This window comes from Callospermophilus lateralis, chromosome 7 (assembly GCF_048772815.1).
Source record: "Callospermophilus lateralis isolate mCalLat2 chromosome 7, mCalLat2.hap1, whole genome shotgun sequence".
NCBI lineage: Eukaryota > Metazoa > Chordata > Mammalia > Rodentia > Sciuridae > Callospermophilus > Callospermophilus lateralis.
The window spans coordinates 55,621,205-55,633,952 of record NC_135311.1 but is presented as its reverse complement, the minus strand read 5'-3'; the positions used below and the strand labels follow the sequence as shown (position 1 = coordinate 55,633,952).

The 12,748-nt window shown below is 45.2% G+C and overlaps 1 protein-coding gene across 1 annotated transcript; it reads right to left on the bottom strand.

The window, feature by feature from the left end:
• Nucleotides 1–10,453: 10,453 nt before the first annotated feature.
• LOC143404288 (PRAME family member 6-like) lies at nt 10,454–12,414 on the bottom strand. Its single transcript, XM_076862514.1, has 2 exons — nt 12,002–12,414; nt 10,454–11,027 (listed from the first exon to the last, which is right to left on the bottom strand). The coding sequence occupies exons 1-2, from the start codon at nt 12,412–12,414 to the stop codon at nt 10,454–10,456; spliced, it is 987 nt and encodes a 328-aa protein (XP_076718629.1).
• Nucleotides 12,415–12,748: the final 334 nt, after the last annotated feature.

Below are 12,748 nucleotides of genomic sequence, written 5' to 3'. Positions count from 1 at the left end.
CCTAATCCTAAGCCTGGCTTATATCCCATGTCTTGCATTATCCCTCGGGCAACAGCTGAGTACTCATTACTCAGTTGAAAACCCATGTCTTTCATGAGATCCCGACCCCACAGGGAGATTGGGAGATCAAGCACATATGGTTGGAAGGTGCCAAAATGCCGTTCAAAATCCTTCCAAGATAATTGCCTACAACTAATTTGTGGAGCTTGAGCTTACCCTAAACCTCTTAGAGATTGATCTGAGAGCTTCACCGGCCACCCTTTTGACCAGTCCTTTTGTGCAATGATACTATGATCTGCTCCAGTATCTAGTAGCCCTGAAATGGACTTTCCCTCTATAGTTAACTTTAAAATAGGACGGTCACACATATCCAAGGACAAATAAACACAGTTCCCTCCGGTGGCTCCAATCTCATCACTAGTCCTCAAGGAAGAGTCTGCAGGAAAATGGGTGTGTAAACTGGGTAAAACTAATAATTGAGCAATCCGGTCCCCCGGAGAAATGGATACAATACCCTTTGGTGCTTCTACCATAACCTTTACTGTCCCCACCATATCCGGATGGATAATTCCAGGGAAAACATGGAGACCTTGTAAAACAGAGAAGGCACGCCCAATCAATAAACCTACAGTGTCAGGTGTGCCTCCTTTTTCTTTATTTTTACTTTTATCCTGCGCATCTGCTGCAACAACATGTCAAGGTCCTCGGAGCTTTCCGAGCCGCTTGTGTCCTCAGGTGTTTTAAGTTCAGTCAAATCTGGGTAAAGCCTCCTCCTATTTTCATTTTTAGGTATTTTTTCCTTCTCACTACTCTTGCTTTTAACGCTCTCCGCTACTTCACTGTGGGATCCCTCAGATTTTTCCTCATGTAATTGTTCAAGAACTGTCTGACCCTCACCCACAGCCTCCTGGCATTTAGAATCTGTAATGCACCCTCGAATCAACTTCCAGAGTGGTATAACACCATCCTTTAATGTGCCTTGTTCATAAGCAAAATCCAGATCTTTCCCTAATTTATCCCAGCTAGGAACCAAAAGACTTCCTGAGAAAGCAAACCACGGAGCCGCTGTATCAGCTTCTCTTAAGAACGTCTGTAGAGTGCTCTGTTTCACTTCAAGTCCTTTTGAACGTAACAGCCCATCCAGGGCCAACAAAATTGGGCTTGAGGAGGTAGCGCCCATAATGTCCCCAAAAGTATAAGGAAACTGAAAGTACAAAGTTCCCCGCTCTCTCCTTATTTACAGAGGAGCATACTATCCTGTTAAATCCCCGCTCCATCTTTATCTACAGAGGAGCATCCCGCAACTTACTTGCGGATTCCCACTTACCTGGGAACTTACTGGTGCACCACCCTGGCTGCTGAAAGTTCTAAATCCTGGGTTAGAGGGGCGCCACTTCCCCTTACAGGCCACCAATTGTCACGTCCCCTCGCCAGCAAGGAAGACACGACACAGGATTCTTCTTTCAGCAGTTTATTCAGGACCCTTGAAGCATGGCGAAAAAACTCTCTCTCTCCCAGTCTGGACTAGCTTAAATTCCTCGCCCAGCCACGCACTTGTGCCACGTGGGAAAAACTGATTGGTACATGAAAGCGGAAACAAGTCAGAGCTCAGCTCTACAGACTTGTTGAGTTGTTTACTTCAACAACTCCAACTGCCAAGAAAGCGGAAGAAGGAGACTGACGCCATTTTTAGGGTGTGGTCGCTGGCTCCCTACACAATAACAAAAGAAACAAACAGAAAATCACTTTATGGGGTGGGAGAGATCTAGTTTTGAATGAATTTTCAAGTCTGCTCCCCAGAGTCAGCACCAAACAGAAAAATGAAATCCGAAGCCAGACCCATCTGTAAATCAGCCACTAGGGAGCAGGCTTGTCCCAGTGCATCCACTCTCCCCCAAGCAATTTTCTACTCCTGGGTTCTAGAGTCAGATTTCATTGTGCCCAGGAGAGGGAATGGTCAGCTTGTGAGTGGACTCTGCCTCAAGTCTGGGTTGTCCATTTTCCCTTAGCTGCTTCATTTTTCTGTCCCTTCTTCTCTTCCTCCTCCTTATTATTGTCTCTTTGCCTCTCTTTCTCCTCCCCCTTTTTCATCTCCTTCTTTCTTCATACTGGGCATTGAACTCAGGGTTGCTTAAGCACTGAGCCACATCCCCAGCACTTTTTACTTTTTATTGAGGCAGGATCTCACTAAGCTACTTAGGGCCATGATAACTTGCTGAGCCTGGCTTTGAACTCATTATCTTTCTGCCACAGCCTCTGAAGCCACTAAGATTTCAGACACTTGCTACCACATTTGGCTCCCAGCCATATTTTATTTTGATACAGGATCTCACTAAGTTTTCCAGACTAGCCTCAACCTCATGATCCTCTTGTTTCAGCCTCTTGAATAGCTGGATTATAAGCAGGTACCACCATGCTCAGTTTAAATGTTAGTCATGCTAAAAGCCACATATATTATTTGAGAGAATTTGGAAATAAGAAATGGAAAATCTAATTGTGAGATGAGGCTCGATTGTCATGTGTATCTTGTACACATGACAGTGTGCCACTGTGGAGTGAAATCAAGGGAAAGAAATAGATCAGAAGAGTCCAGGCTATTAAAAATATTGTATAGTACCAGGTTTGGTGACATGCCTCTGTAATCCCAGCTACTTGGATAGTTCAAGATGCCCTCTTCCTAGCACCTCCCCTCCAGTCCTGTTTTGCCAGAATTTTACATAGAGTGGTGTCATTTTTATGGAAAATGTTCACCATTAGCTCCACCTGTAAGTACACAGGAGTTCACAGCTGATAGACATCCTCAGCAAGGACACAACCAATGTTGGTTTCCTTGAGTTGTCTGAAACTGATGGTAACCGTTTGGAGTGTGTGTGGTTGTAGGAAAGTGTTTAAAACCCTTTAAAACCAGGAAGGTAAGCATGGGGACTATAAAAGCAATAATTGCCAATGGCCAAGAGATAGGTATGCTGATCCAGCTTGCTTGCATGATTATTTATTTATTTTTAGTTTTGAAGATTGAACCCAGGGGCACTACACAAGGGTAGTAAAAGGTCAGTCTTGCCAGTGTCAATCCAATAACCAGCACACAGGCTTCAGAAAAAGAAAAAAGAATGTTTATTACTTTGCAAGCAAAGGAGCAACATAGGGGACTCCTGTCCCAAAGGCTGTGATCTGCCCATCAGCAGGAACAGGTTGTTTTTAAAGAGGTGTTTCAGAGGAAATGAGATTAGAGAGGAGAAACCAGGAAGGAGATGATCAGGGAAAGAAAGTTCAGGGAGGAGAAGGTTAGGGAGAATGTTTTTTTTTGGGGGGAATGTAAGTTTCAAAGCCACAAGGTTTATAGTGAGAAACTGATGTGACTCCATTTTTGAGAAACCAGCCTCTACCTCAGAGCAAAGCCTGTCCAAGAAAGGGGGCATGACCCTTGTCCTTGGAAAAACCCACAGAGCACTTCTAGGCACATACCCATACTGCTGAGTTATCTACAAATAACAGGAGAGATCTGTGGTGCCAGGTGTCCCTGACTCAGTTAGGCTAGGTGAGGATCCATAGCAACCCCCTAGCAACCACCATTCACCATGAGACAGGAAAAATACTGGGGATACCAGATGACCCTCCCAGTAGTTTATGGTGATTGATAATATGTTGGGAAACCATGTAGTTCAGCACATACTCCCCTCATTGATCAAAGCAATCAGTTCAAAGGAATCTCCCTCTTGTACTCACCAATCACCCCTACCCAACTTGTTCCCACCAGTGAATGTGCTAATCCTGTTTTAGAGTTGTTTTATGATTTTTCTTGTGGCATGTGATGATTTGCTAAGTGTGTATAAAACTGCTCAAACCCTGGGCTCAGGGCCTCTCAGTGTCACCAATTGCTGTGTGTGCAGAGGACCCAGCTAGCTCACAATAAATGCCTCTTTGCTGCTGACATCGATCTCAGTCTCTGTTGGTCTTTTGGGGGTCCCGAACTGGAGCATAACAATAATAAAAGAGCATCAAGCGAAGCCCTGTTACACATTCCCAATCCTCTCTTTTTTGGAGGAACTGGAGATTGAATGCAGGTTGTTTGATCACTGAGCACATCCCCAGTCCTTTATGTTTTTATTATGAGACAAAGTCTCACTAACTTGCCCAAATTGTCCTTAACCTCGCAATCCTCCTGCCTCAACTCCTGAGTTGGTTGAAATACAGGTGTGTGCCACTGTGTCAACTACAACCACTTTGTTTTTAAACAACCACCCCAAAATTTTCTTCAGTATAAGAAGATAACATGAGTCACTTTTTTAAAAAGAGAGAGAGAGAGAGAGAGAGAGAGAGAGAGAGAGAGAATTTCTTTAGAGAACAACTTTATTTAAAGGATATAACAGAAACAAACTTCTCTCATCACAACATCATACATGTATTCTGTAGGAGAGAGAATTTTATAATATTTATTATTTTGTTTGTTTTTGGTGGACACAACATCTTTATTTTATTTTTATATGGTGCTGAGGATCAAACCCAGCGCCCCACACATGCCAGGTGAGTGTGCTACCACTTGAGTCACATCCCCATCCACAAGTCACTTCTTTCTTTTTCTTTTATTTTGGCACCAGGGGTGAACCCAGGGAGAGTTAACCAATGAACCATATTTCTAGTATTTTTCTATTCAGTAAATACAACCTAATGGAAGAGATTGAAGTGTAAGTTAGAAGTGAAAGATGGAGACCAGGCAGAGATATATAAGGGAGTTTATTTTTTTGACTTGACAAGGAAAGGCCATCTCTCTATAGAGAGAGGGCAAAACAGGCTTGAGTTCTGGGTCTTTTATGGGGTAGGCTCAGGAATCAAAGCTAAGTGCGTCCCAATGCTGGTGGTTAAGGGTCAGGTTGTTATGAGGGGGTGGTGAGCCTTTCTCAGAAACACCCTTGGGTGGGAAAGTGAAGCTTTTTCCTGAAATGGCAGCTGTCAGTTAAGATGGCCATCCAGGTACTCAGCAAGAACCTTATATTCCCTCTTTTTTGTTTTTTGTTGGGCCCCATAGGGAACAGAACTGTAGGCCAATCTTCTCTAACTGCTTCATGCTGTGAAGAGGCAGGGTTTGAATCATTAGGACAATAAGGGAGGTTCAGTGGTGGTGAAATGCTGTCCCAGGTGGCCTAGTTTGGGTGAGAGATTGGTATTCCTTCAGCAGAGGAGAGCTATGTTTTCCTATGTTCAAGGTCTTGTTGGAGTTTTTTTTTATCTTGACCTTTACTTACGAGATTGATTGACATGTTAGTAGCATTCCTTCTGTAGGTTCAGAAAAATCTACTTTTCTTGGCCATAAAAAGGCCAAGGCCCTTGGATTCTGCAGAGCCACAGCAGCTAAGGAATCAAGCTGGAATTGTATGGCTAGTATGGTTTGTGCAAGTTGCTGTGAGTCTCCTGGAAATTGAAATGATAATCCCTGGTGGTGACACCACAGGGAGGTGAGTGCAGAGTGAGGGAGGAGGGCAAAAATGAAAAAAGGAAGGATAGCACTCATGGTTCTGCAGTGTTCATGTGGTCCTCAGAGACCAAAGAAAGATTGGGGGTTCTGGCCTTGGAGAGACACAGAGAGGGCAGAGAGGACTATTTTAAATAGGGTTTAGAAACTCGATATTGAATGCCCTCAACGTGGGCCACCAAACAAGTGGTAAGAATCACCTGATAGGGTCCAGTTCATTTTGCAAAGAACTGAGAGGAGGAGGCAGGCTTTTTGAGGGTGGTAAAAGTACCAGGTCATCAGGAGACAGAGTGGGAGAAAGAGAAGAGGCAGAATTGGCTTTGCCAGAACAACATCCCTGTGTTGCCAAAAGAGGTTCCTAATGTATGCAATAAGGGGCCAGAAAAGATGAGGAGCAAGGGGTAGTGGAGAATCAAAAGTTTTGAGCTGAGCAGTGAGGTGAGCTGTCCATATAGAAGCTCAAAGGGGAGATGTTGAGTGGCTTCTTTGGGAGGGCCTGTGACAAAGGAAGAGCCAAAGAAGGAGTTTAGCCCAATGTAAATGTAATTCAAGGGACAGTAGACAACAAGGGAGGCTCCCTTTACCAAAGTAAAGGCTTTGATGAGAGCAAGAACTTCAGCCTGCTGATACTGGGAGTAGAGGCTCTGACACAACTGAGGCTAGAGAGACTATTGCTTACCCTGTTCCATGAATTCCCTCCTGAAGGAAGGGGGAGCCATCTGTAAACCAAGACTCAGAGTGAGAGCGAAAGGATGGGAAGGTCTAAAATCTTGGTGCTGGGCCAAGATCTAGGTTAACTGTTGTGTCTCAAGTGGAGACTTGTCACTGCCATTTCAAGGGGGTAGCCTTGTGAGGAGGAGGGGAGGAGAAGGGTAGAATTACTTGCCCAAGGGAACCGGTGTGTGGATAAAGAAGAAGAGCCCTAGGTGAATGGAAGAAGGTGTGTGGTCATTGTTCTGGCCCTCAGGTCAGGGTCCAAAGCAGCTTAAATCCCCAGAGTGATGAGAAAAGCTTTTGGGATCACAAAGAGAGGGACAGCATCAGCAAGGAGGGAGAGCAAATGTTGTGATTGGGCAGAAAATGGAGTAGGTTTTGAGACAGTTTTGAACGTACTCATAGTGTGAGGTGACAGAAGGGCTGGGAATGTCCACCTCAGCAGTGGGTCATTGGAAGGCACTGGCCAACAGAATAGGAGATGGTCCTAAGGTAAGGGTGAGGGTCAGAGGAGAAGCACGTGAGTCTGCATGGAAGCATCTATAAGGGGAGAAGGAGAGCATAGCCCCCAACTTTGTGAGGATGTCCCTTCCCATAAGGGGAACAGGACACTGTGGAATGACCAAATAGGAATGAGTAAAAATTAGAGAACCAAATCACAAACAATGCTAGGTTACTGTAAGGGTTAGTAGTCAGCCCCCAGAACACCTTGAGGACTGAATATGTAGCCCGGTGTCTAGGAGGTTGGAGACGGGCCTACGTGGCATGGGCAGTTTTACCCTGTGTTTCCATGGAGTTATGGTAGTGGTTGGGTAATGGGGACATGAATCTTTTCGGTCCTCTGCAGGCAGTCCTAAGAGTTGGAAAGGGGAACTGAAGGGCCATATGTCTGGGGATCCCCCATGTGCTTGAGGAATGTGAACAGCCCAGTGTCCCTCTTGATGACATTTAGGACAAAAATCCAGAAATTTTGAGGCTTGGGACATATACAAGCCCAGTGACCCATCTGACCACATTTAAAACACGGTCTGAGTGGTCCTGAGGGACCATCCCATGGGCCAGTGATACCAGGGACAGATAGCTTGAGTGAACATTTGATATCTTAGCTTTCAGTTCTTCTCATCTCTCTCATTATACACCTTATAGGTCACTTCCAGAACCTCAGCTTTGGGATTTAGAAACCCCTTCTCAAAGCATGTGCCACAAGGAGATAAAATTGCAATGCATGCAGTCCAGGGAGAGAAATAAAGAATGTCCACATGCTTTTGCCACCTTCAGTGTTGTATTCACTCAAATTATTCAACATAATTTCACTCTATAGGTTTTTTTTTAATATTTATTTTTTAGGTGTAGATGGACACAATATCATGCCTTTATTTGTATGTGGTGCTGAGGATTGAACCCGTGTCCTGCCCATGCTAGGTGAGCGTTCTACCACTGAGCCACAATCCCAGATGTCAATAGGTTTTTAATCAAGAAAATGACAATCCTTAATGCTAGGCACTGCAATAGACATAATCAATTTACAGCAATCAATTCTAGATTAATTTTAAGCATTGCAAACACACTTAATCATGACAGGCTAATGACAGACATTCCCTCTGCATGCTTATTCTTCTCAAGCCTGCTTGCTGAGCCAATCCTCCCAAAACACCCTTTACCTTGTAGGGGAACCAAAGAGTGCTTTTCCATCCCTGTTCTCATGGGTAGGTTTTAGGAGTCTCTCCTGTGCCTCTAACAACTGTCTTTCAATTTTTGTCTTTTCTTTTTAGTACTTATAAGGTTCTTGCTTAGGACCTGGATGGCCATCTTAAATGACAGCTGCCATTTTAAGGAAAATATTTCACTTTCCTGCCCAAGGGCATTTCTGAGAAATGTTCACCATTCCCTCATACCAACCAAACCCTTAACCACCTGCATTAAGGCCCACCGAGCTCTGATTACTGAGCTCCATCCCAAAAAGTCCCAGAACTCAAGCCTGTTCTGTCTCTCTCTCCTACAGAGAGATGGCCTTCACTTGTAAAGTCTGAAAAATAAACTCATGGGTATCTCTGTCTGGTCTCTGTCTTTCATTCCTTGCTTTCCTTTCACCCTCATCCCAGGCTTTCAGGTTTTTTTTTTTTTTTGGAAAAGAATGTTTAAAGACATCAATTTTACATGCCAGTGTATAGGAATTAAAAGTATAAATACAAATTAAAGAATGCATTTCATGGTGTTTATATAGGCTCTCGTTCTCCTCACAGATAGACAATTTTCTTCAAATTAAAACTTCCCCCTGGAGTCACATCAATATTCGATGTATTTATTCACTTATTTGTTTATGTACTTTTTTGGTTCTGGGAATGGAACCCAGGTCCTTCCACATGCTAGGCAAGTGCTCTGTCACTAAGTTATATCACCAGGCCCTCAGTTAATTTTTGTAAGTTTACTTATTTCTGTAGAAAAGCATAGGTTCTGGGTTCCTAGATTGTACAGGTGAAATTGGACAGTGTTCCAAAAGGGTATCTAGACTCTTTTGATGCAGATGCACAAAGGAATATGCATCTTTCAGTAGCACTCCAGGGAGTGGAACCCAGTCCCCTTCTGACCCGGTCACCCTTACACACCCAGTCCTGTTTATCATGACACCCTACAGTTGTGGGCTTTCTCACAGCATAAATGAATCTAGAGTCAAAAGATGAGAATTCAAAGAGCAATCTGGGTGTTTTATCCCCAGGGCTGTGTGGGGACATGTCCAGCTCACAGTCCTTATTACAATTGAATGAGTCTGGACACACCAGAATATCTTCAAGTCCCTTTTTGGTCATGAAAACCCTTAAAACAACCGGTGATGACACATCTCATATTGCAGATCTCCCTTGCCTTTATTTGATATTAAAATCCATCAACAGAGCAGAATGAATGCCGTTCAGAACTTGCCCCCTGCCACACATGCAAGTTAGATGTAGAGCCAGAGGAAAGAAAGTGTCATAAAGAGGGGTGAGGCACACAGATCTCTGTGTGGGTGACAGATGGGCTGGCTGTGTAGGACCTGCACTCTGCTACCTTTTCAAGAGTGAGCTACAGTTTGCTTGCACATTCAACTGGGTTCTAGTTCACTCTGTATGAAAAAGCCTTCAGGCTCAAATTAGAACACATACACAGGCAACTTTAGGATAATTCAGAAGATTTAGTGAACCTCCTTGGTTGGGAACCTAAGGCTAAGGTTTCTCCATAACCCCACCAGCCTAAGTCCTCAGCAGGAATCGCCATTTAGGGGATCTTGGTCTAGGACCAGGCAGCACAGGCAGGGTCACCCATTTTCCCACAGCCACCTCATCCTTACTCATCCTCTGATCATCTGCTGATTGAAACCCTTGTGTCCCTTGGTAGGGAGACATGGGAATTGTTAAGGGAATGTCTGTCAGTTATGAGCAGCCTTCTCCCCCACCAGAAGGTGGTAATTTATTAAGTTTAGTTTAGAAATATTTGCAAGTGTTATCTATCTGTATTATTCTACTATTTTGATGAAATCTAATTTGGATGGTTTAATTGGCCATGACTACATTATTTCAGGAAAGATTCGGTAGCAGGATGACAGGCAAGGTTTTGTAAGGTCCAGAGATCCTATTTTATTCTCATTGCATCCAAAGGCCAAGATGCCAGGTTTGTAGGTCTATGTGGAGGCCCACAAGGATGTTTAAGCCTTGAGGGTCTGGGTGGCACTGAGATTGCCTTAAAAGGGCTTTTGAAATTTTACTGTTGACTTAGAATGTTCCAGACCTCCTGTGTTCCCCTACAGTGTAGCCACAGACAATGACCTGATTTCAATTTTTTGCTTTGAGTTCCTGGGAATGAACTTCATTGATTACCAAGTACTTGGTGGTATTTATCCATTAGCCCCTGGACTATTCCAGTGTCAAAATCAGAAAACTAGGTAAAACCATCATGGAAGATGTCAGAGGACTAATCTTGAGATTCTGTTCATTTCAGACTATGTACTTACGGACCATCCATAAAACAAAATAGTTTTTTCATGTGCATGAAGCATATAACCCATTGTAAAAATTAGGGTCTCTAGTTATGACTCTATACAGACACATACGGCTCTATATAAAAGGTCCAATCTTCAGGGACTTCCTTCCAATGTAGCCCCCAGCATCTGATTCCTTTCCCCAACCACACTTCAGGCAGTGTCTGAAATACTGGGCTCTGAGTTTCCTTCATGATCCCTCTACATCCTGGTTAAACCTCCAATTGCATAGAGGGCAGCTTTTTATACACACCCAACTAGGCAGTTGTTGGACAGGAACAGTGAATGAGGCCCTGGTTGTAGAGAAACATGCGGCCACATTGAGGACATGAGACAGTATGGAAAATAAGGACCTTTGGCTGCCTAAAGACCTTCAGTATTGCTGTGAGCTCAGCACAGAGTTGGGAACATCTCCTGGGGTGGATGGCACCCTGGGCATCATAGCTCTCCAGAGGGGCAGGGTATAGCTCTAGGCTCAACTGGCTCAGGCTGGCAGTGTGGCACAGCAGGTCGCTGAGGACCAACATGGAGATGTGATTCCAGAATAAGCACAAGGCCCTGAGCTCGGAGCAGCGGCTCAGGGCAGGTAGAATGGCTTGGAGCTGGGAGTCCGCGATCTCACAGGCTTTCAAGTCCAGGCTCTTCAGGATGGCTGCAACAGTCTCCAGAAGAATTTGGAGGGGCTCCAGACTAAAATTGGTCAGTTTGATGCCCTTTAGATCCAGGTGTCTTAGCTGTCTGGTGTTTGGGCATTGGGAAAGAAAATTCCAGTCTAAATCTGACAGCGGGCAGTTGGTTAATGAGAGGGCTTTCAGGGGCATCTTCAGGTGACTAAGGAAGAACCAGGCAGTTAGTACTGAGGGAAAAGATGAACTGGCCCAAACCCAAGGTCACTGTGACCCTCTGATCATGGTTGACATTTTGTAGAATCTGCTCATTCAGGTCACTCCATCTCATCCTGAAACTCACCACTACTTGTGTGGCCAGGTGGCTCCTCCATCTCTATGAATGTCATCCTCAATGACAAGCAGAAAGCCACATATCTAGCCACAGGAAGTCAGGAAGAGTCATGTACAAAAGACAAATCCAGGAAAGATGTGGCAAAACACACTGGGGTTAACCCCTGCAGGGCTCACTCCCTGTCCCCTCTGCAAGGTCTTACTCCCTGCTCTTCACTCACAACCCCTGAGTCATCACCAGGAGATGGTTGTAGAGAAACATGCAGCCTTCCCAGGTGGTCATTAGAAGTGGGCTCCTCTGCTCCCAGATGGAGGTCACAGATCTTTCTTGTTGAACAGGTACAGGCGAGGGGGCTTCCCCTCCTTCAAAGTCCTTACCTCTACCCTGCATTGTACCCCTGTCACTGGACAGGCCTCCCAGGGAAGGAACCTCACACCCACATCACTAGCTTTTGTCCCCATCAGCTGGCTTCCCAGTATGGTGGCACTTCCCAGACCATGGACCTGGTTTAGCCCTTTGCTCTAACACAGGTTAGGAGATCGAGCTTCAGGATACAATAGAACAGATGATGGGTTATTCACCTTCCAATGACTTGTTCACCATGAGAGTGTCAGTGGCTGGCACATAGTAGGTGCCCTTTCATATTTACTGATACTCATCTGCACAGGAAGCTCACCCTCCTTACTCACCTCAGCAGCTGCTCCAGGTGGCCCTCGAGGAGAAGAACAGCATCTACACAGGGTTATTTACCTTCCAATGTCTTATTAACCATGAGAGTGTCAGTGACTGGTAGGTGCAAATTTCCTGTAACTGGTCTGCAGAGGGTGCTCACTCCCCTTACTCACCTCAGCACCTGTTTTAGGTGGCCCTCGAGGTGGAAGACAGCATTGGCACAGAACTTCCACAGGCAGTCCATCCTGAGGAACTTCGAGGTGAGCTGGGCAAGCAGCTGCTGCTTCTCCTCTTCGGAGGTGTAGGCAGGCATATAGAACTGGAAGACAAGCAACTTCCTCAGGTTCCTCATCTGGCCCAAGAAAGGAGCACAAGCAGCCAAGGTGGAGGGCACCCAGGCGTAGTGCACTTCCACCTTCTGGACAGAGTCCAGCTGCAGCAGTCTCAGGACCTTCCTGATGTGACAGGTGGGTTTCCCAAAGATCTTCAGCCTATTGCAACACAGGTGCAGCCTGTCTTTTCTCTGTCTTATCCACAGGAAAAAGTGGGTCAGGAATTCATCCTGAGGCCTTTCTGTGAGGCACATTGCTGGACCAAGTTTCAATATTCGATTCTTCTTAATGTGTGCAGGCATTGACTGTGGCTCCAGAAAACATCCTCCAGAAGTTCTGGGGAACATTCCACAAATCCAGCACCTGCAGTTTCCACCTCCTGCAGGGACAACAGCAGAGTCTCAGCCCTGAGGCCCCTTCCTTAACCACCCAGCTGCTGCTCCTTGTTCCACCTCTTCCTTCTGTCTCACTTTTTTCCATCCACTTCCCTCCAATCCAGCCTGGTGCCACCATTTGTACAGACTGAGGCAGAGGCAGGTACAGCCTCCTTCATGTGTCACCAGCACTGCCACAAGCACGTCCACATCT